Genomic DNA, 24,693 nt, shown 5'->3' on the forward strand with positions numbered 1-24,693 from the left:
TCTTTATGTGTACACAAGTATTTGTGTGTGTGTGTGTGTGTGTGTGTGCGTGCGTGCATGTATGTGTGAAGGCCAGAGGACAAGCTCAGCTGCTGTTCTTCAGGCACCATTTATCTTTTATTAATTTCATTATTCTTCACATTCTTTTAAAATTATTTTTTAACTGTGTGTATGTATGTGTGTCTCTAGGAGTGTGTGCTGTGTGTGTGTGTGTGTGTGTGTGTGTGTGTGTGTGTGTGTGTGTGTGCAGATGCCCACGGACAACAGAAAGGATAGCAGTTCACGGTGGAACTAGAATTACAGGTGGCGGTGAGCTGTCTGATGTGGCTTCTGAGACTCAAAACCAGGTCCACTGGAAGGGCAGAGAGTTCTCTCAATCACTGAACCATCTGTCTGGCTCCATTTTATTACTTAAAGTGTGTGTGTGTGTGTGTGTGTGTGTGTGTGTGTGTGTGTGTGTACACGACTGTTGAAAGGACAGCTTTCAGGGGTGAGTTTTCTACTCCCATCTTCTTAAGGCAGTGTCTCTTTTTTAGCTGCTCTGCATTCTCCATGCTAGCTGGCCCTCAAGGTTCTTCTAGGTGGTTCTTCTGCCTCTTACCTCACTCTAGGATGCTGGGATTACAGCTGTGAGCCTACACATCCGGCTTTTCACATGGGCTCTGGGAATTGAACTGAGGTCATCGATATTAAAGGGAAAGGGCTTTTCCCTGCTATGTACCTTAAGGTCACACTTTGTTCTTCAGACGGGCTCTCTCACTGGATAGGCTAGGCTGGCTGGCCAGTGGACCCCGGGGTCTGCTTATCTCTGCCTCCTTGGCGCTGGAATTACAAGTGCTTGCTACCACATTTTTAAACATGGGATCTGGGTTTGTACATCCTCATTGAAGATCCTTGTGCTTGCAAGGCTTCATTGACTGAGGCGTGTCTATAGCCCTTAGTGTCTGTCTTTGCTATCCCCACTCTGACAGAAGAGGCCCACTGACTTATTATGAGATGGAGGGGAGTGTTCTGTTCTTAATAAGAGCTGAGCTGAAGTAGGGGGTCTGGCTCTCCCTGGGCCTCTGCAGCCACCTTGCTGGCAGGAACGGGAATGCCTTGCTACAGTATATGACCTGTCTTCCATGGATGTTGAGGTGGCCTTGGATGGAGGGACAGTGCTGGCCCTCCAGTGGGTCTCCCTTACACAACTCTCTGTGGAGAGGAAGGAATACTTGTAACCAGTGACAGGGGTAGAAGTTGTAGATCCCTAGGTGGCCTCATTGCCATGGGGAAGATGAAAGTAGGATGCCCTGTGGCTCAGATCCCTACTGCCTCTCATAGGTGTTGGGGCACTGCATTAAAGCCTGGTGAGGATGGGGCTCCTAACATCTCTCTGATGTTTCTGGTCTAGGTAGAAGTAGGGTCACAGTCTTGTGGTCTCTCCTGGAGCAGAGCTATCGCTGCCTAAAGCTTTTTAACTTGCCAGGGTTCCCTTTTGCTGGTGCTTTGTCTAAAACCTGCAGACTTTTTGGCATGTGGTTCTGATGTCTATGCGTTTATGTGCACATGTACGTTGGGTGCCTGTGGGGGCAAGAAGAGAGTGTTGGAGCTAGGGTGACAGAAGTTTTCGAGCCTCCTGATATGGGGACCAAACTTACAAGTGACCCTAACTTCCACATTCTTTTTTCCTCATCTGTAGAGCAAGGATGACTACAGGGTGAGGTGTCTGAAGCCTTGTTTTTGGGTTCAGCAATCTGAGTAGCTGTCGTCACATCACAAGGGTAGTCTCTAGTGCAGAAGCTGAACAGGCCCTTAAAGTCAGAGGTCAGATCTTGTGCTCCTGTTTCTGTGACGTCAGATTTGAATCAGAAGAGGTGGCTCACTGGGTAAGGGCACTTGCTGCCAAGCCCAGCAGCCTGGACCTGAATTCTATCCCTATGACCCACATGGTGGAGGGAGAGAACCAGAAGGAGACACGTGTCCAGTGACCTCTACATGTGCATTCAACACACACACACACACACACACACACACACACACACACACACACACTTTAAAAATACTTGTGTGTATGTCTCAACCTAGAGCCAAACTTTCTGGCTAGATTGCCTGGCCTAGAATCCCCATTGCTAGCACTTGGTACAATGGCCAGCTTTTATGTAGTGCTGGGGATTGAACTCAGGTCTTCACACTCAGGTAGCTGCTTTTCCTATTGAGCCATCTCCCTGGCTCAGGTGTCATTTATTTAAATCAACAACAAAAAATTATTTTTAAAAACCTTTTAAGTGTCTGTGTGTAGGGATGGCTGTGCTGGTTGTCCTCCAGCATCCTCACACATGTGCAGGTGCGTGTGCACACGCACCTGGGGTTGTCCTCCAGCCTCTGTGCACACGCACCTGGGGTTGTCCTCCAGCATCCTCACACATGTGCGGGTGCATGTGCACACGCACCTGGGGTTGTCCTCCAGCCTCTGTGCACACGCACCTGGGGTTGTCCTCCAGCCTCTGTGCACACGCACCTGGGGTTGTCCTCCAGCCTCTGTGCACACGCACCTGGGGTTGTCCTCCAGCCTCTGTGCACACGCACCTGGGGTTGTCCTCCAGCCTCTGTGCACACGCACCTGGGGTTGTCCTCCAGCCTCTGTGCACACGCACCTGGGGTTGTCCTCCAGCCTCTGTGCACACGCACCTGGGGTTGTCCTTCAGCCTCTGTGCACACGCACCTGGGGTTGTCCTCCAGCCTCTGTGCACACACACCTGGGGCTGTTGAAGGCCTTGCAGTTCATGTCTGCTGCTCATTCTGGCCTGGAGTCCTCTTCTCTTTACAATTTGGCATTTTCTCTGTTTCTTAGAAGAAAACTGCTGCAGGCAGAATGGCATAGAACAACAGAAATCTGCTGTCTCAGTGCTCTGGAGCCCCACGCTTTATGAAACAGGATATCAGCTTGTTCTAGTTTTCCTTTTGCTGCTGTTAGAAAAACATTGACTGAAAGCAACCTAGGGGAGCAGAGTAGTTCATTGCAGCTCACAGGCCACAGTTCATCATTATGTAAAGTCAGGGCAGAAACTCAAGCAGGGCTATGAAGCAGAAAGGATGGAGGATGCTGCTCGCTGGCTCCCTCGCCAGCCCATGCTTAGCTAGCTTTCTTATACAGCCCAGGAGTGGCCTGGGCCCTCCAGGACAGCCCCACCCCATGCTCACTGATCTAGCCATCCCTCAACTGAGACTCCCTTCTGAGGTGACTGTAAGCTCTGTCAGGTTGGCAGGAAAAGCCAACTGGAACAAGGCCTTTGAAGGAGAATCTACTTTGCGTCTATCTTCCAGGTTCTTGTGGACCCTGGCATTTGGTTTATAGATGGACTATTTAATTCTGTCTTTATGTGGTAGCATCAAGTGACTGTTTATAAAGAACTCTTCTTGGGAGGGTATCAGTCTTGTTGGATTAGGGTCCAGTTGCTATGATAAATCGCCAGAGGCCAGGTCTGCTGTCTGGTGAGTCCTGGATTTCTGCTTCATACGTACTTTGGGCAGTGCCCTCACATGCCAGAAAGGACAAGGCAGCTCTTTGAGGCCTCTCCTTCCACAGTATATATGTGTGTATACGTGTGTGTGCATATATGTGTGTATGTGCATATATGTGTGTATGTGTGCATATATGTGTGTGTGTGCATATATGTGTGTGTGCATATATGTGTGTATGTGTGCATATATGTGTGTGTGCATATGTGTGTGTGTGCATATATGTGTGTGTGTGCATATATGTGTGTGTGTGTGCATATATGTGTGTGTGTGTGCATATATGTGTGTGTGCATATATGTGTGTGTGTGTGCATATGTGTGTGTGTGCATATATGTGTGTGTGTGTGCATATGTGTGTGTGTGCATATATGTGTGTGTGTGCATATATGTGTGTGTGTGCATATATGTGTGTGTGCATATATGTGTGTGTGTGCATATATGTGTGTATGTGTGCATATATGTGTGTGTGTGCATATATGTGTGTGTGTGTGCATATGTGTGTGTGTGCATATATGTGTGTGTGTGTGCATATATGTGTGTGTGTGTGCATGAAGAGACCTGAGGCTGACACTGCATGCCTTCCATGGTACTCTGCACCTTGTTTATTGTGGTAGGGTCTCTCAGCGAACCCAGTTGGCCTGGTCAGCCAGCTCTCTTGCTCCAGGGGTCCTTGGTTTCTGCCTTCCAAGTGGGGAAATTACAGATGGCCATCATGCCTGCCATCATTTGTGTGGCTTATGGGGACCTAAACTCCAGTCTCACTCTCACATGGCAAATTCTTTCTCCACTGAGCCGTCTTTCCAGCTCCTTGAACCTCTTTTTACAAGGCTCTGGTCTCATTCATGAGGCTTTGCCGGATTGACCCAGTCACCTCCCTTGAGGTGATTAGGTCATTAGGCTTCAAAATGCAAATTTTGGAGGCATTCCTCCCCCTGAGCCAAAGAACCTATCTTCAATACCTTCGAGTTGGCCTTCGAGTTCAAGGCCAGTTGGGACTACATAGTAAGCCACCATCTCAAAGCCAAACCAACCAACCAAAACCCAGAACAACAACAAAAATCCAACAGTGCACCTGCTTTCCTTTCTGGTGGTGAGAGGCTGAAGAACCAGCTGTTTTCCCTTGATGGTCATAGAGACTAGGCACTCAGGGGCTTAAGTTGATGTGCATTGTGACTGTGATGGGACACCTGACAAAGCAATTTAAGGAAGGAAGGGTTTATTTTGACTCAGTGCAGGAGAGTGAGCAGCTGGTCACATGGCATCCGCAGACAGAGATGGATGCTGGCTGTCTTAGGGTTTCATTGCTGTGAAGAGATACTATGACCATTTACTTGGGGCTGGCTTACAGTTCAGAGGTGTAGTCCATTGTCACCATGGCAGGAAGCGTGGCAGCATGCAGGCACTACATCTTGGTCCAAGGTAGACCTCAGAGCCCGCCCCCTCGTGGCACACTTCCTCCAACAAGACCCCACCTCCTAGTAGTGCCATGCATTCAAACACATGAGCCTGTGGGGGCCATTCCTATTTAAACCACCGCACTGGTGCTCAGCTTGCTTTCTCTTCTCTGTTCAGTCCAGGACCGCAGCCCATGGATGTGCTGCCCACGTCCAGGCTGCATCTTCCTACTTCTGTTAATCCAGTCTCAAAACTCCACCATAGACTACACATAGGTTTGTTTCCTACGTGATGCTAGCTCCTGTCTGGTTGGCAGATAATGTTAACCATCCCCAGAGTGGTGAAGTAACCCTCAAATTTTGCTGACAGAACTGAGATCCCAGCACAGTCAGGGATGGCAAAATTACTGCTTGTGATTCAGCAGCCATCAGCTTGTTTTATGCAGTAGACTGTTAGCACATCCAGAGTTGGGCCATTTGCTTTAAATCCTGGCCACCTACTGATGACAGATGGCCTGGAGTTTTTCTTGCTAGCATTTCTCCATGGGTAGCTCCTTCTGACTGGAGAGGCCCCCGCTGCCACTGTGGGCAGGGCAACACCAGCATCTTTGGACGCCCCTTCCCGTGGTACATGCAGCTGTGGGAGTCAGCAGTGTGTTGGACTGGCTAATGACTCTACCCACTAGGCCAAGGGCCAGTTTCCTTTTGAATGTTTAGGATTTCATTAAAAGATTTGAGAGAGAGAGAGAGAGAGAGAGAGAGAGAGAGAGAGAGAGAGAGAGAGAGAGAGAAGTTTTGTATACTTGAGTATTATGAAAGTGAGACCACAAGGGACATTAGTGTTCCCCTGAAGCTCTAGTTACAGGTGATTGTGAGCTGCCCAGCTGGGTGCTGGGAACTGAACTCTGGTCCCCTGGAAGAGCAGCAAGCACTCTTACCCACTGCGCCATCTCACCAGACCCCATGGGCATCCCTTGAAAGCCCATATGTTAAAGCAGTGCTTCTCAACCTTCCTAATGCTGCAACCCTTTAATACACTTCCTCATGCTGTGGTGACCCCCAACCATAACATTATTTTTGTTGCTATGTCATAACTGTAATGTTGATAATGTTATGAATCATAATGTAAATATCAGTGTTTTCTGATGGCCTTAAGTGACCCCTGTGAAAGGGTCATTTGACCTTCAAAAGCTGGTGACCCGCACATTGAGAACCCTTGTGTTAGAGCCATGGTCCTGGAGCTGGTCTGTTCGAGGTGAGGATCCTTTGAGCAGTGGGGCCTGTGGGAAGTCTTTGGATGCTGGTGTAAGCATTTGTCTCTCTCGGTCTTTAGCTCCCTGACCCTGACGTGAGTGGTTCCACTCTGCCACGTTTCCACTATCTTTACTCGCATAGGCCTGAAGCAGCCGGCTACGGATGGTTGGCTGACTGAGAATGTTTGGTCTGTGAGCCAGAGTAAACCTGTGGTTTTTTCATTATGTCTTAGTCAGCGTTCTACTGCTGTGGAGAGACACCATGACCACGGCAGCTCTTATAAAGGAAAGCACTTTACTGGGGCTGTCGCACAGTTTCAGAGGTTTCGTCCTTTACCCTCAGGCAGGAAGCAGGATATTTGAATGCTTAGCCACAAGGGACTGGCGCTGTGAGAAGAGTTAGAATGTGTGGCCTTGTTGGAAGATGTGTGTCACCGAAGGTGGACTTTGAGGTTTCAAAAGCCCATGCCAGGATCCCCTCCCTCCTTTTCTCTCTCTTTCTCTTTCTCCCTCTCAGGCTCGTGATGCAGTTCTCAGCTCCTTCTCCAGCACCACACCTGCCTGCCGCCATGCCATGCTCTCTGCTACCATGCTTGCTGCCGTGATGGCAATGGGCTGGACCTCTGAAGCTGTAAGCCGGCCCCAGTTAAATGCTTTCCTTCTTAAGAGCTGCTGTGCTCAGCTGGGCAGTGGTGGTGCACGCCTTTAATTCCAGCACTTGGGAGCTAGAGGCAGGCCGGTCACTGTGAGTTCGAGGCCAGCCTGACCTACAAAGCCAGGTCTAGGACGGCCAAGGCTACACAGAGAAACCCTGTCTTGAAAAAACAAAAAAACAAAAAACAAAAAACAAAAAAAAAAAGGAAAGAAAAAAAAAAAAAAAAAGCTGCTGTGCTCATGGCGTCTCTTCACAGCAATAGAACTACGACAAAGACATCTCTCTAGCTACAAGCATTCTTGAATAATGTTAGAAGTATCTTAACAGTTTTGTCAATGAAATATAATCACACCTATCTTTCTAGGATAATCACACTTTCTTTTGCAATGTGTAAGCAAACTAAGAAAAAGGTCAGGAACTTTTAAAATGTTTGTTTGATTGTTACCTGGTTCTAGTTTTTAAGTCCTTAGTTTTATATTATCAGTTAATATTATTGGCTTTTAGATTCTATGTCCTTGTGTATTACTTTGTGTATGTATGTGGAAGGGGACATGTACCACAGTATGTGTGGAGGTCAAAGCACAACTTGAAGGACTCAACTGTCTATTTCCACTGCTCAGGTCCCAGGCATTGAACTGAAGGCCTCATGCTTGTGTGACATGCACTTCACCAACGAGCCACCTCCCCAGCCCATATGTCACCTTTTATACCTGGCCATCTGTGCTCGTTTTGTTGCTTTTAGTTATTGTTGTGACCAAAATACCCAAGAGAACAAGTTCAAGGGGAAAGGTTGATTGGGGCTCACAGTTTCAGAGGGCTCAGTCCATTCATGCAGGGAGGGCACAGCAGAGGCCTCAGTCCATTCATGCAGGGAGGGCACAGCAGAGGGCTCAGTCCATTCATGCAGGGAGGGCACAGCAGAGGGCTCAGTCCATTCATGCAGGGAGGGCACAGCAGAGGGCTCAGTCCACTCATCCAGGGAGGGCACAGCAGAGGGCTCAGTCCACTCATCCAGGGAGGGCACAGCAGAGGGCTCAGTCCATTCATGCAGGGAGGGCACAGCAGAGGGCTCAGTCCATTCATGCAGGGAGGGCACAGCAGAGGGCTCAGTCCATTCATGCAGGGAGGGCACAGCAGAGGCCTCAGTCCATTCATGCAGGGAGGGCACAGCAGAGGGCTCAGTCCATTCATGCAGGGAGGGCACAGCAGAGGGCTCAGTCCACTCATCCAGGGAGGGCACAGCAGAGGGCTTGGTCCATTCATCCAAGGAGAGCACAGCAGAGGGCTCAGTCCACTCATGCAGGGAGGGCACAGCAGAGGGCTCGGTCCACTCATGTAGGGAGGGCAGAGCAGAGGGCTTGGTCCACTCATGTAGGGAGGGCGCAGCAGAGGCCTCGGTCTCTTCCGACAAGGATATAACTGAGTGGCTCATATCATATGGCACAGGAAGTGGAGAAGAGAGGATATAGGAAAGGCCAAGGCAACTATAACCTCAGAGGACAAGCTCCCCCGTGGTCTGCTTCTTCCTACCAGTCCCTGCCTACCACCTCTCACTGCCTCCCACTGTGCCATTGTCCTCTGAGTTCATCTAATCCTTTCCTTAGCTTTGAGTCCTTGTGATCTAATGGTCTTTGCACAGGCCTCGTAGACAAACTTAAGAGGTGTGCTGCTACTCTTCTGAGTGTTTCATAATCAAACTACCAATCACAGTTAACTCTCTGGCAGCTGAGATGACTCAGCCACTGAAAGCACTTGTTGTGCAAGCCTGACTACGTGAGCTCCGTGCCAGAAACCCATCCCACAAGTTGTCTTCTTACCTCCAACTTGTGCAGTGTGGCACCCATCTCCCAATACATGCACATACGACTAATGAATAAATAAAACAAGGAGCCATCACAGCATTGCACATACAAGGCAAATTTATTAAAGAAAATGAGGCTAGTGAGATGGCTTAGCTGATAAAAGCACTTGCTGCTAAGACGGCTGGTGATCTCGATTCCATCCCTTATTCGAGGTGTGAGAGAGAATGGACTCACCCAGAAAGAAACCCACACACCTATGGACCCTTGATTTTGGCAAAGAAGCCAAAATCGTACAGTGGAAAAAAGATAGCATCTTCAGCAAGTGGTGCTGGTCTAACTGGATGGCTTCGTGTAGAAAAACACAAAGACACCCTTATTTATCACCCTGCACAAAACTAAAGTCCAAGTGGATTAAAGACCTCAACATAAAACCAGACACACTAAATTTGTTAGAAGAAAAAGTGGGGAAGAGCCTTGAGCTCATTGGCACAAGAGACAACTTCCTGAACAGAACACCAACAGCTCAGGCTCTAAGAGCAACAATTAACAAATGGGACCTCATGAAACTGAGAAGCTTCTGGAAGGCAAAGGACACTGTCAACAGAACAAAATGACCCAGCCTACAGACTGGGAAAAGATCCACACCAACTCAAGAAATTAACAACCACCAAACCAGATAATCCAATTAAAAAGTGAGGTACAGAGCTAACCAAAATTCTTAATAGAGGAATTGCTAATAGCTGAGAAACACTTAAATGCTCAACATCCCTAGTCATCAGGGAAATGCAAATCAAAACGATTCAGAAATTCCATCTCTGTCAGAATGGTTAAGAAAAAAAACCTCAAGTGACAGCACATGCTGTTGAGGGTGTGGAGAAAGGGGAACACTCCTACGTTGCTGGTGGGTGTGCAAACTTGTACAACCACTTTGGAAATCAAACTGGCACTTTTTCAGAAAATTGGGAGTAATTCTACCTCAAGACCCAGCCATACCACTTGTGGCCATATACCCGAAAGGCTCCACCATACTACAAGGACACTTGCTCAGCCTTGTTCATAGCAGCTTTATTTGTAAAAAGCCAGAATCTGGAAACAACCTAGATGTCCCTCAAACAAAGAATGGATAAAGAAACTGGTACATTTACACAATGGAATACTACTCAGCTATTAAAAACAAGGAAATCTTGAAATCTGGAGGCAAATGGATGGAACTAAAAAAGATCATCCCAAGTGAGGTAACCCAGACCCAGAAAGACACACATGGTAGATTCTCATTCATAAGCAAATACTAGCCACGTAATACAGGATAACTACACTACAATACAGAGACTGAAATATCAACCAAGGACCATTTATGATGTGGACCTAGACCCTCTGCTCAGATGTGGTAGACAGGCAGCACAGTCTCCCTGTGGGTCCCACAATATGGGGAGTAGGGACTACTTCTGACATGGACTCTGGCCCCCACACTTTGGTCACTTCCCCCTGGTAGGGCAGCTTTGCCAGGCCACAGAGAAAGAGGTTACAGGTAGCACAGATGAGACTTGATAGGCTGAGGTCAGATGTCAGGGGAGGAGGGCTCCCCTTGCTGAGGACTAGGGGAGGGGGAGAGGGGGTATGAGGGAGCATGGGATTGGGAGGTGATGAGGAAGGGAGCTACAATTGGGATGTAAAGTGAACAAATTAATAATTAAAAAAAGAGAGATGAACTCTTGCTGGCTGTCCTCTGACCTCCATATACACCCACCCACCCCCAAATAAATAAAATAACTTAAATTAAAGCAGTAAGCTTTTATACTTATAATTCTGATTTCTAAATATAGAGGAAGCTTAGCATTTAAAGCAATATACATGTGTTTTTTGTTTTTGTTTGTTTGTAGTTAAACCATACTTTTTGGAAAGCTGTACTTTCTCAATACAGTTAAGACCTTTAAAGCAAATGTCATCTGTGGAAATTTTGAGTTTTGTAATACTCAAGTTGAGGGAATAAATGTAACTCTAAAATGGTTCAGGTTTTTAAAATAATTTCATTCAGGTGCCTGTTCAAATTCAAACCATACACAAAAGCAGACATAGAAAAATGAAATAGAATCAAGGACCCAGAAATAAATCCACATGGCCACAGCCACTTAATTTTGACAGAGGTGTCAAAACCATGCTTTGCGCAGCTTCTTCAGCAAATGTGCTGGATCTCCGCAGGCAAGACAGTGAAGCCAAACACACAGCTCTCACCTTGCGCAAGGCTCACTGTAAGACCTGAAACAGAGACTATTGGAGGGAAACACCTCGAGGTAGAGGCAGGGGCTGGGCTGGGGGTCAGTGAAGGGCATGCACCCCTCTTGCAGAGGACCTGAGTTCAGTTCTCAGCACTCATGTCTGGCAGCTCATAAAAGCTTGTAAGTCCAGTTCCAGGGGGATCTGATGCCTCTGACCTCTTCTAGCAGTGCACTTAAAAAAGATGATACAAGTGTAGGCATCTGAGAAAGAGTCCAGAAATGCAGGGAATAATCCTAAGAGTTGACAGGTGGAGTTAGGTAAACTCAGAAGCACAACAAAGAAAATAGCAACAGTGCTTACCAACAGCAGACAGGAGACTGGTGTGTAGAATATACAAATAACTGGAAAAAATAACAGAGAAAGCAGATCATCCAGTTAATAAATGTAAAGAACTGAAAAGACAGTGCTCAAAAGAGTAGACACATGTGGCCAATACACATTTGAAAAAAAAAAAAATAGCTTGGGCTGGAGAGATGGCTCAGCAATTAAGAGCACTGGTTGTTCCTCCAGAGGTCCTGAGTTCAATTCCCAGCAACCACATGGTGGCTCACAACCATCTATAATATGATCTAATGCCCTCTTCTGGCCTGCAGGTGTATATTCAGGCAGAGCACTGTATATATAATGAATAAATCTTAAAAAAAAAAAAAAGAAAGAAAAAGAAAAAATAGCCACTATCCTTAGCCATCAGGGAAATGTACATCAAAGTTGCGTTGAGATTCCATCTCACAGGGGCATCGAGATGGCTCAGCACGTCAAGACACTTGCTGCCAAGCTTCAGGACATGAGTTCAATTCCTGGGACTCGTAGGATAGAAAGATAGCTGAGATTCCATCTCACTTTAGTCACAATGGCTATCCTCAAGAAGATAACTGATGGTCACTGCTAGTGAGGATGCTAGCGAGGGGGTGGGGGATGGGGGAAGGAAGACAACCATTACTTGCTTCTAGTGTGGGAACGTAACGAGCAGCCACCGTGGCAATCAGTATGGCGACTTCTCAACTAAAACCAGGAATCACCCAGCTATACTATCTTGAAAGCACACACGAAAGACTCTAGAGCAGTGGTTCTCAGCCTTCCTAATGCTGAGACCCTTTAATACAGCTCCTCGTGTTGTGGTGACCCCAACCACACAGTTATTTTCATTGGTACTTCATAACTGTAATTTTCTTCCTGTTATGAATGGTAACGTAAACATCTGTATGTTCTGTGAAAGGGTCATTTGGCCCGGCAAGAGCCTGTGACCCACGTGCCACAGGGGTGCTGCCCACCCATGTTGTTTGCTGCTATTCACAGTAGCTAAGAATCAGAAGCAGCCTAGATGTCTGTGGATAGGCGGAGGGGTAACGGATATGCAGTGAGGTCTAATACTTAACTCCGAAGAGAACAAAATTATCACTTTGCAGGCAGCTGATGGAACTGGAGGTCACTATGTTAAAATATGTCAGAGTCAGGGATTCAAATAGTGCGTGCTTTCTCTCAAATGCTGACTGTGTGTGTGTGTGCGCGCGCGCGCGCGCGCCTGACCGGGGGCGGGGGGGGGGGGGGGTAGGAAGGGGACCATAGGAGTGGAGGAAGAGAGCTTAAGGGAGGAGAAGGACGAAGGGCAGTAAGAGAATACTAGACCGTGGAAGCGGAAGAGGGAGTTGCCTGCGAGGGAGGAAGGAGGCGAAGGAGGATGCGCAAAAGCAGCGTGCTGATATGAAGTGTGAAGATCCCATTCTGAAACCCACTGCTTTGTAAGCCAGCTTGAAGAGGGAGAGTAAAACGGAAAAGCTTAAACAAGGAAGCTGTCTGACACCTGCCTGTAGTATGGTAGGGGGCAGCTGGGGCACGGTCCTGGTCCTGCGAGGAGCTATCTAAGGTCTTGCCCTGCTGGTTTTGTTTGAATGATTTTCCTACACTTAGACCTTCTGATAGTTTTTTTTTTTCCCCTTTAAAAGATTGACTAGAATAATAGGCTGCATGAGGACATTCATTTAGGTATCTCACTGTATAATGCTTTGATTACATTTGCCCCGTTCCTCCTTCTCACCCGCACCCGCGTTCTCCCTTCTCTTCCTCGCCTTCCTGAGCAGTCTCCCTTCTGCTCTGTTCCTTGTTCTTTTCCCACGTAGATTCTGCATGAGAGAAAACATTTTTGTCTTTCCAAGACGGGCTTGATTTTGTTTAATGTAGTATCTCGCATTGCACCCATATTCCTGCAGACTAAGTCACACGCACGCACGCACGCACGCACGCACGCACGCACGCACGCACGCACGCACAGCTGATTCTGTAATTCACTGTTGGGGATGGTGCTGCAGTAAGCATGGTGTGTGAGGGCTTGTATGGTGACTGCACTTCTCTCACGTTGTTCCCTAGCACTGGGATAGCTGGGTCAGATGTCAAATTGTAAGGTATTTTGGGGTTTGTTTGGGAACCCTTCATTCTGATTTCCATAGTGGCTGGACCTGTAATGTCTTTACATCGCCACCAGTGTTGGGGGATGGGAGGTTGTAGTGGTGTGTGTGTGTGTGTGTGTGTGTGTGTGTGTGTGTGTGTGTGCGCGCGCACGCGTGCGTGCTCTGGGGTGGTTGGGTATGTGTGTGTCTGCTATGCTGTGCTTTTTTGTATGTGGCGTGTGTGTGTTATGTATGTGTGTGGTGTGATATGTTTGATGTGGTTTGCTATATGTGGTGTGTGTGGTAGTGTGATGTGTGTGTGTACAATTGCAGCCACCCTGAGGGGGTAGAGATGTACTCTCAATGGAATTTGATTTTTATTTCCTTGATGGCTAAAGACATTGAACATCTTTTCACATGTTAAATATTTATTGGTCACTTGTATCTCTTATTTTGAGGCACATGTTTAGTTCAATTTCCTGTTTACTTATTCTTCTGGTGTCTAATATTTTGCATATATATGTGTGTGTGTGTGTGTGTGTGTGTGTGTGTGTGTGTATTCTAGATACTGATCTTCTGTTGATGAATAGCTAGCTGCCCAAGAGTTTCTTCCATTCTGTATTTCTGCATTTTGTCATCTTAGAAGTTAGAAATATGCTTGCTCTAGACCCCGGAAGGCAGTGCTAGCATAGGCATTGCACTTGGGGAGCTGGGCAGAGGCTCACTAGAGCCCAGATTTAAGACCAGCCTGGGCTGCATGGAAACACCCTGGCTCAAAGTTAGAGCAGGCAGACAGCAGAAGGCCAGGGTGCTGTTTGTCCAGGTGGACAGTCCCAGGCTGTTTGCAGATCCGTGTCCTCACTTGTCTTTGCTGATTCCCCAAAGGGAACGCGATGCCTGAGTGCTTCCTCTGCTCATTGTAGGCTTTCACAGAGCAGCAAAAGTGTAAGCCAGGAGTGCTCCCAAGTGCAGTCAGGGCTGACTGAGTGACACTTTTGTCTTCTCATTCACATCCTGTGCTAACCAGGCATCTAGTTTATAGTGTGTGTGTGTGTGTGTGTGTGTGTGTGTGTGTGTGTGTGTATTTGGAGGTCAAAGGGCAATCTTGAATGTCACTCCTCAAGTACTTTCCTCTTTTTGTTTGAGGCAAGGTCTCTTAATAGCCCGGTACTTTGCCAAGTAGGCTTAGCTGGCTCGGCTTTGAGCTTTGGTCTGCTGTCTCTGCCTACCATCTTGCTCCTGGGATTGCAAGCATGTGCCATGGACTGGCTTTTCGTCTTCTGTCCTTCTTCAGTTCTTTTGTTCTTTTAAAGACTAGCTTCTAAATTGACTCATTAATTTTTAAAATTACCTTATTTGTTTTTTATATGAGTATGTGCATATGCCATAGCTCATGTGCAGAGGACCAAGGACACTTGAGGAGATCAGTTCTTTTCTTTCACTATGGGTCCCAAGGATCAAACTCAGATCAGTAGGTTTGGCAGCATGCCTTGAGATAGCTCCCCAGCCCCAACTTTTTTTTTTTTTAATTATATGTATGTGTATGTGGTGGGCATGCGTGATGGGGGTCAGAAGACAACCTGCTGGAGTCGTTTTTTCCTTTTACTCTGTGGGGTCATGAACCCAGATTGAGGCTGTCATGCCCAGTGTAAAAACTTGGACTTGCTGAGCCATCAGGCCCTGTGCTGCCTTCCTAGGTAGATTCCAGTGGTCCACGGTCAGTCTCTCATGCTTAGGAGGCAAGTGCTTTACAACTGACTCATTTCCTCGTCTCCATCTTTTACTTTTTGTTTTGTTTTTAGTGTTTAAAAAGTTACTATTCTCTTGAGTTGGGCGTGGTGGTGCACACCTTTAATCCCAGCACTTGGGGACCAGAGGTTGGTGGATCACTGTGAGTTCAAGGCCAGCCTGGTCTACCAAGTAAGTCAGGACAGCCAAGGCTGCACAGAGAAACCCTGTCTTGAAAAACAAACAGAACAAAAAAAAGGTCTGGAGAGATGGCTCAGTGGTTAGGAACATTGTCTGCTCTTCTAGAGGTCCTGAGTTCAATTCCCAGCAACCACATGGTGGCTCACAACCATCTATAATGTGATTCAATGCCCTCTTCTGGCCTGCAGGTGTACATGTAGGCAGAACACTGTATACATAATAAATAAATAAATCTTTAAAAAAAAAAAAGGTAGTATTCTCATGTGTGGGTGGGGGGACATACGTGTGTCACAGTGAGCATGTAGTGGCCCAGAGAACAACTCTGTGGAACCAGTTTCCCCCTTTTAACTTCACAGGGTTCCAGGGTTGAAGTGGGTCATCAGACTTTCACAGCAAGCGCCTTTAACTGGCAGAGCCACCTCCATGGCCCTGTCTTTTGTTGCATATCATTCCCCTAGGTGTAGCTCTGACTCTCTGAGGGTTCCTAAGTGTGAGAAGGCCGCGTCTACCCCACAGAGCAAACAGGTGTGGGAGACAGCCAGTGTCGGTGTCTGTGAATTCAATGTTGAAAGCAAACATATGTGACAGAACATGACAGTTTATGTCTAGATCAATTGACAAAACTGCCAGGACCAGAGACTTCTAGGAACCTGACCCCATGTTTGTCTTAGCAATGGATCACAAGTTGTAATTCATTGTTGACAGCCCACTTCATAGACACAGACTACCATGAATAGCCAGAATCAACTGTATCAACATGTTTTCTTTCTTTCTTTCTTTCTTTTCTTTTCTTTTCTTCTTCTTCTTTTTTTTTTTTTTTTTTTTTTTTTTTTTTTTTTTTTTTTGGTTTTTCGAGACAGGGTTTCTCTGTGTAGCCTTGGCTATCCTGGACTCACTTTGTAGACCAGGCTGGCCTCGAACTCACAGCGATCCACTTGCCTCTGCCTCCCAAGTGCTGGGATTAAAGGCCTGCGCCACGACCACTGGCAACATGTTTTTTTTCTTGAGCTGATAAAGATCAGTGTAAAGCCCACAACCCAATGTGTTGTGAACATGTGTTTTTCATGTTTGTGGGGGCGTCAGGCTCACAGGTTTCATGTGCGATGCTGCCTCTCGCCTCAGGAGCCAGCCTTGCTGGCCTCCTCGCTGTTCCCCTGGGAACACTGCCAAGTGGAGAGGCGCCAGCTTGGGAAGTTGCGCAGTCCCGGAGTGTCAGGGCAGCGGGTCGCTGCTTTCCTTGGTTCCTGAATTTCTGAATTTCTGTCACTCTGGGAACTGGAGTCTGTAAGCCTCCCAGCTCTGGTGGCTCTAAGCCCCTAAGCATGCTGGAGCCTGGGCCAGTGTGGCCGTTGGTTCCCAGGGAGGGCCGTTGTGGGTCCTGAGTATCTGGGCTGCAGTCATGTAGCCACCAAGGAACCGGGTGCTCCACCAGGCACCAGCCGGAACAGGTTTTATAGATGTGGAGCTTTACAGCCCTTCCTAAGCCCCGGGCACTCTCACTTTTCAAAGCCCTACCTGATGGCCCAGTCTAAGTTCAATAGGACAGGCTGAACTGCCTGTCATATTGGGTAGCTGTTAAATGTTACATTTTATAGATATTTAAGCATTAATTCGGGTTTTAAAATGTTGTTGCTGTTGGGAAACAAGGTTTTCTTTACATCTCCTTCCTTCTTTCCTTCCCTCTGTCTCTCCCCTCCTATCTTTTCTCCTTCCCTCCTATATGTCCTTCCTTCCTGCACCCCTCCCTTCCTCCCTTTCTCCCTCCTTCCCTCCCTTCTTTACTCCTTCCCTCTTCCCCGCCTAGCCTCCCTCCCTCTCTGATATCTCTTAGGGACCCCAGCCGTATGCATGCTAGGCATGCGCTGTAGTGCTCTCAGCTGTCATACCTTCCCTGCAGCCCTACGGCATCACTGCAAGACTGCTCGGCTAGGTTGTCCTCAGCCCTGCCTGTCACCAGCAGCATCCCTCCCCAAGCTGATGGCTCTAGAAGGAATAAAGCAAGCAGGGTGCTTTCCTGTAGGAACGCTTCACCAGGAGAGCCAGGGCCAGAGCTCAGCCTGAGGGAGAAGCACTGGCATGGACGCTGGCCTGCATCATGTAGGGAGTCTCTGACCTGCTTCTTGAGGAGTCCCAGTGTTGGAGGGTGAGGGGACTGACAGTGGAACGTGAGGCACATATGCGTGGTGACAGCGTGGGAAGCCCTGAGCTGCCACTGTAGCTGGCAGTGCGCATGGGAAGTGGATTACGATGGTGGGGACTCTGAGGCTGGGCTGCGTGGAGGAGGCTTCCAGTGCCACCCAGACAGGTTCAGACTCCCTCCAGGCATGTGACCTGACTCTGCTGCACCAACCCCTGAGTGCTGTTTGGACGTATCTGCTGTGGTTCAGGGTGTAGTTGGGTTCAGGGTGTAGTTGGAATAGAACCGCATGATGCTGGGAATTGAGCCCAGGGGCCCCTTCATGCTCAGCACCGAGTTCCATCTCCACCCCTGCACACTGCTACACTGGGGGCCATGTTTCTGCAACCTCAAAGGACACAGTCCGTGTCTAGATACATGACTGCTGCTTTTACTGCAGTTTTTCTTTGTGTGTATGGTGTGTGTGTGTGTGTGTGTGTGTGTGTGTGTGCATGCGCGCTCGCACGTGCATACACATGCTCATGTGTATGAATGCAGCTGCATGCATAGTTGCCATGATGTGCAAGTGGAGGTCAGAGGACAACTTCGGGTGTTGGTCCCCACCTTCCACATTTTGTTTATTTTACTATTTGAAATATTTTGTTTAGGGCCTGTGTCTCTGTATGCCACATGTGTACAAGTAGGTGCCCGAGTAGAACAGGAGAGGGTACTGGGTCTCCTCAAGCTGGAGTTACAGGGGTTTGCAAGCCATCTAGTGTGGGTGTTAGGAACGAAGCTCTGGTCCTTTGAAAGTATCAAAAGTGCTCTCTCTCTGGCCCCATTATTGTATTATTTCTAGTTTATGTGTATACCTGCTTCAGTGTAGGGATTTGTGTACCTGAGTGCAGGTGCCCATGGAAGCCAGACGAGGGTGATGGGCCCCTTGGAGCTGGAATTTCAGGTGGTTGTGAGCTGCCTACCATGGCTGGGAATCGAACGCAGCTCCTCTGAAAGAGCATCATGTGCTCTTAACTGCTGACCCATCTCCCCAGCCCCTTCTACCTTGTCATTGGTACAGAGTTCCTTGCTGGTCCCTCTGGCTTGCAGGCTCCTGCGATCCTCCCGTCTCTACTCTCCACCTCTTCACAGAAGTGCTGGGGTTACAGACATTCCCTACCAAGCCCAGCTTTATGTGTCCCGAGGAGCCGAACTCAGGTCCTCACATTTTCACATGAGCACTACACCAGCTGAGCCTTGCCTCGGTCCCTAGGCTCCTTCTTCATTTCTTGTGAGTTTGCTGAGGACACCAGGTCCCTCTTCCAGTGGCCTTCCTTAGCGTCTGACCTTGGCTGGTGTCACTAAACTCGGCTTCACACCCTGCGGAAGCAGAGTCACTGGAGGGTCTGGGCTTGATGCAGTCATCATGTCTGGCTGGTGCATTTAGGCGCTGTCAGCCAGTGGCGGCACTGGTGTCTCCATTGCAAGGTCTCTGCTAGTCTCCTACCTAAAGGCTTTAGTCCTCTGATGTTCAGTGTGGTCCCTTCATCAGGCTTGTCTTGATAATTTTTAGAAACTTTTATTTTGAGATAGTTGTAGTTTTACTATCTCTCATCCATTGTCACTGCTGTGGTGCCTGACTTGAATGTAGTCTATTTTCATAGCCAGACAACTGCTATTAGCACAATCCATGGTTTCAGTTCAGATTTCATTAGCTTTACATCCACTTGTGTGAATATGTCTGGATGTGCATGTCTATGTGTGCATGCATTTATTTTATTCATTTTATCATATTTGTAGATAAGTCTGAATAAAATTGCAGTCAAGAACCAGAGTGTGGTCTGGAGGGACAACATAATGGGTAAAGATGCTCGCTGCAAACCCCAGTTTGAGTGGTGGAGAGAGAGAACTGACTCCTCTGAGCTGTCGTCTGATGTGCACATGAGTACCATGGCACAGTGCGCATGCGCGCGCGCGCGCGCGCACACACACACACACACACAAATACATTTAGTAAGAATGAAAATATGGACTGAAGAGATGGCTCAGTCAGTAAAGCACTTGCCTTATGGCCACGAGGGCCCGAGTTTGGATCCTCGGGGCCCATGTTACAAAGCTGGGAGTGGTGCTGTACTCACAGACACTCCAGGGATCTGGTAGACCCTGGAAGCTCACCGGCCTGCTGATGTGGCCTGTTTGATAGGATTCCAGGCCAATGAGAATCAGTATCCCAAACAAAAAGTAGAAGGCACCTGTCTTGGTCAGTGTCCTGTTGCTGTGAAGAGACCATGACCACAGCAACTCTAAAAGAAAGCATTTAATTGGGACTTGCTCACAGTCGGAGGTTTGGTCCAATGTCGTCATGGCAGGAAGCATGGCGGCACGCAGGCAGACATGGTGCTGGAGAAGGAGCTGAGGGTTCTACATCGGGATCTGCAGGCAGCAGGAAGAGAGACACTGGGCCTGGCTTGAGCATTTGAAACCCCAAAGCCCACCCCAGTGACACAGTTCCCCCAACAAGGCGACGCCTCTCGATAGTGCCACTTCCTAGTGACCATGATCTATGAGCCTGGGACAGGGTGGGGTGGAAGTGCGTGTGGTGAATCCCTATTCAAGCCGTCACAGCACCCAGGGAACATGTGAGATTGTCCTCTGATCTCTACACATGCATCCAACACGCATGCACCTGTGTATTCACTCATGAGGAATGTAAGCAGGACATTCAGGGCTGGGTGGGGAGCAGCTCAGTAGAAGATCGCTGGCCTAGGATACATCAGGCTTTGAGACTGCCCCATCATGCAAAAGAGATTTAGAATATTTGATCACAAGATCCCTTACGCCTCCTTTGCCAGCTGCCCCTTCCTTGCTTGGCCTGGTAACACTGACCTCTTTATTTCTGTGATTTCATTTTAACAAGGACAAAGGGACCCATTAGCTCTGCTTGCCCCGCCCCCTCCTCAGTTTAAGTCCTTTGGGATCTATCAAAATGTGGCTTCCTTCGATAGGTCATTCCCAGCTGGATGTGGCATTGCCTTCTTCAGAGGCTGAGGCCAGCCTCGTCTACACAGTCTGCATGGTGAGACCCTGTCTAAAAGTCAAACACACTTGTATGGTAGTGCAGGCTGCAGAGATGGCTCAGTGATTTAGAGTGCTTCTTGCTCTTTCAGAGTTTGGGTTCTCACCTGTGTAAATGACTCAAAACCACTCGTAACTCTGGTTCCAGTGGATCCAGTGCCCTCTTCTGGACTCTACAGGCACTGCATGCACAAGACACTTAAAAAAAAAATCTTAAATGATAATTTCAAAAGTATTACTGGGACAGATAGATAGCTAAGTGGTTAAAAGCCCTGGCAGCACTTCCAGAAGACCTGGCTGGGTTAAATTCCCAGCACCTGTATGGCAGCTCACAACTGTCTATAACTCTAGTTTCAGGAGAAGCTGACACTCTCATCTGGCCTCTACAGGCACCAGGCTCGCAGGTGGTTGCACTTACGCATGTAAGCAAACACACGCACACAATTCTTTTTTAAAAAAATTGAAGTATTACTGTGAATTATGGATTAAAATATTTAATGTGATTTTCTTGCTGGGGTTAACTCTTGGAAGATATATTGCCGTATGAACAGCAGAGCAAATTAAATCTTCGTGTGTTTGTGTGTTGTGTGTGGGTGTGTCCATGCGTGTGGACGCATGGACACATGGAAGTATGGTTGCCCGAGTCAATGTCTGGTATCTTTTTCAGTCAATCTTGTCCTTATTTTTTTTTTTAAAGATTTATTTATTTATTACATATACAGTGTTCAGCCTGCAATGTACACCTGCACTCCAGAAGAGGGCATTAGATCCCATTGTAGATAGTTGTGAGCCACCATGTGGTTGCTGGGAATTGAACTCAGGACCTCTGGAAGAACAGACAGTGCTCTTAACCTCTGAGCCATCTCTCCAGCCCCTTCTTGTCCTTATTTTTAAGACAGGATCTCTCACTAAATCTGGAGCTGGCCAGTTAGTGAGGCTGGCCCACCAGCAAACCCCTGTGATCGGCCTGCTTCCCCAGCAGGGGCATTTCTGGCAGCTCTGCCACACACAGCTTTCTGAACTCAGGTCCAGGCTTGCATGGCAAGTTCATTAGTGACTGAGTCATCTCCCCAGCCCCAAACTTAAAATTGTTATAGATTTCTTCACTCACCTCCCCAAAACTGTGCCATTTGTGTTCTTATTAACAACCTATAAAAATGTGTGTTCCCTCATGTTTTTGCTTAATACTGATGAGGCCTTTGAGAATGTTTTGTTCTTTAATTTTTATAGATGTAATGACAAAGTTGATTTTCCCATATTTCTATTACAGTTCTTTAGTTAGAACTAAAGGTAAATTAGTTTGAATTTACATCATTGACTTAAAACATGTAGGCAACGCAGGGTGTGGGGCACACACCTGTGATCCCAGTTACTTAGGGGGCAGAGGCACAGTGCTCAGGGAGTTAGGCTTGTCCTTAGCTGTGTAGTTCATTAGAGACCAGCCTGGGCTATATGAGGCCTCATGGCCAATCTAGACAATCCCCTGTTAATGACTGTTACCCATATTTTTATTAGGCTATTGGTCTTTATTTAAAGTTTTAATTGTTATACCTACTTTTTTTTTTTTTTTTTTTTTTTAATGTTCCCGCTTTCTATTTGCTTGGAGCCTTTCCTACCTTAAGACTAGAAAAGCGCATACCTGCTTTTGTGGTGCTTCTGTCTGACTGTGTTTCAGACGTTCCTTTACTTTGTAGAAAGAGTGGGACTAAGGAGCCAGTGTTGCTTTCGCCCAGCTGTCTGGTCAGCTTTCTAAATGCAAGTTTATGAGCTAAAGTCTCTTTCCCCGTTAACCTTGCTAGCAAACTCAAGTCGCGTGCATGCTACCAGGAAAGAACTCCAGGGACTCAATTACAAATTCTTGGGGCAGAAACAAAAAACAAAACAAAACAAAACAAAAAAGACTAATTTAGAATGCTAGCGGAGGGGATGTGCGGCTCAGTTGATGGAAGGCTTGTCTAGCCTGCCAAAGCCCTGGGTTCCATCCCCAGCACTGCATAAGCCAGGTGTGTGGTGCACATCTGTAAGTGCAACACTCAGGAGGGAGAGGCAGGAGGATTGGTCATTCAGGGTCATCCTCAGCTCTGTGGTAAGGTCGAGGCCAGTCATGGGCTACTGTGAGACACTATCTATACCCAAAACATGAAACAAACAAGGGACCAGAATGTCAGCAAAGGCAAGAAGATGTAGGCTAGCACCCCAAACAAGCATCCACTCCCAGGTTCAAGTGCAAGCCCTTCATCATAGGCCAGCGAAAGAAGCGGGGCTTGGGGGACACGGGGATAGTGACTTCCAGATTCCTCGGGGTCAGAAGGGCACCAGGTTATGAAAGCTAGTAGTGGCAATCTGCTGATCTCAGTGCTCCAGAAATCCTAAACAGTCTGTTGTCCTTCTCTTGGTATCTCAGCTCTGGGGGGGAGGATAAGGGGGGGCCAGAGAGAGATCAGAGTTCCAGATCACCCAGCCTTCTTCTATGGTATGGACAAAGGTCCCTAAGTGATTGACATGTAGAGTAGCCGGAATCAAAGGTCAGAGTCCTAACGAGCACAGAGCAAAGGCAGAGATAGCTGGCTCTGCACCCTTGCTTTAGTCACCTGCGGGACATTTACGTGGACATAACTCAGGACTTTTGACAAAGAGGTGTCTGATCCCTGAGAAGTGTGATTCTGTTGAATACCGTTAGGATGATGGTCTGCATAATCTAGCTGTCAGTTTGTCCCAGGGATGCTGCCTCCACCTCCACCGCCAGAGCATGAGCGTTAGAGGTGCACCACCATGTCTGGCTTTATGGGGGCACTGGGGACTTGAACTCAGGTCCTCACCCCTGCATGGCAAGTGATCCACCAACTGAGCTTCAATACTGCTTTCTAGCAGAGTCTTTTTCTCAAGAGTTGCTCCTTATTAAGTGTCTCTGTGTGTTGAACTCTTTTATTATGTGAACGTTTTTGAACTGTCGCTTGGTAGGCTTTAGGACTGTGTTCATCTCAGAAGAATGGTAAAGGAGTTAATAAGAAAAGCTGTAATAACCAATATTAGAATTATCAAAAGACAAGATTAGGTTTTTATGGTGAAGATCTATTTCAGGTTTTATGGAAGCTGTTTCATTATAGCTAATATGTTCATTTTAATTATAAATTATTTGATGCATTTGAATAGTAAACTGCTGACTCTTCCTGATTAATGTGCTATATCTCCCCCAAACTTGTAAAATAGCTGGACAAGCACTTGATTATTCAGAAAGACTTCCTAGGCCAAATGCATGTGTGTTACGGACTATTTCAGACAAACTGAAATGCATAAAAGTAGCACACCGGCCATACACTTAATATCTGGCCTGAAGACAGACTGTTGCCTAAGAAATAACTTTTATTTGAATTCTATTTATTTTAATGTGTGTGTGTATGTCTATGTCTATGTGTGGTGTGTGTGCATGTGTGTTTGGGTGCACGTGTATACATGTGGAGGAGGCCTGAGGTTGGCATTGGGTGTCTTTCTTGGTCACTCTTTCCTTCATTTATTGAGGCCCCAGTTCTGGCTAGTCTTGCCAGCCAGATTGCCCAGGAGTTTTGTGACTCTAACTCCCAAGTGCTGGGATTGCAGGAGGCCACCACGTGTGCCCAGCTTTTGCATAGATGCCGAGGCTCTGCAGTCCAACTGCTCACACTTGCAGCAATGTCTTTACCCACTTTATCCATGTCTTACCACAGGTATCCCGCCCATGGCTGCTGCGGAAGCAACCATCACAGTGCGCCTCATCCGTTCGTTTGAACATCGGAATTTCAAACCTGTAGTATATCATGGAATCAATCTGGATCAAACTGTGGAGGAGTTTATACTATTTCTAAAGCAAGGTACGAGAAATCAGAGTTGCTTTGTTTCATTTGTGCTTTGACAGTGACAAACATCTGACTATGATGTTAATAGTAGTCTTTGAAAAGTACAAAATTAGGCTGGGCCTAGTGGTGCACATCTGTATTCCCAGCACTCAGGCCATAGAGCCAGGATAACCATGGTTTGAAAGCTAGCTTGGGCTATCTAGCAAGTTTTAGGCCAGCCTAGGCTATGTAGTGAGTTTTATGCGTTCGCTACATATCAGTATTTATGTTTCAAAAACAAAACAAATCAATAAAAGCACCAAAGCCATTCTTCCCCCATCCCAGAGGCACTTTCGGAGCTGGTGCTAGCAGGGCTGTGCTGGCCCATGTCCTGGGCTGGCCTGTGTCCTGGGGCTGTCATCAGCTGCTCCTGTTTGTCAGCGAGTAGTGTGAACACTCACCAGGGTTTATTACTAGCTAGGACAGGGGAGGGGACTG

The 24,693-nt window shown here is 47.4% G+C and overlaps 1 protein-coding gene across 1 annotated transcript in view; it reads left to right on the top strand.

The window, feature by feature from the left end:
- C6H2orf76 (chromosome 6 C2orf76 homolog) overlaps window positions 1-24,693 on the top strand; it is a 61,340-nt gene that overhangs the window by 6,024 nt on the left and 30,623 nt on the right. Inside the window, exon 2 of the mRNA XM_051147269.1 lies at window positions 24,088-24,231. Within this exon, the coding sequence (XP_051003226.1) occupies window positions 24,088-24,231 (144 nt within the window). The remainder of the gene's footprint in view (window positions 1-24,087; window positions 24,232-24,693) is intronic.

The sequence above is a fragment of the Acomys russatus genome, chromosome 6 (assembly GCF_903995435.1).
Source record: "Acomys russatus chromosome 6, mAcoRus1.1, whole genome shotgun sequence".
Classification (NCBI taxonomy): Eukaryota; Metazoa; Chordata; class Mammalia; order Rodentia; family Muridae; genus Acomys; species Acomys russatus.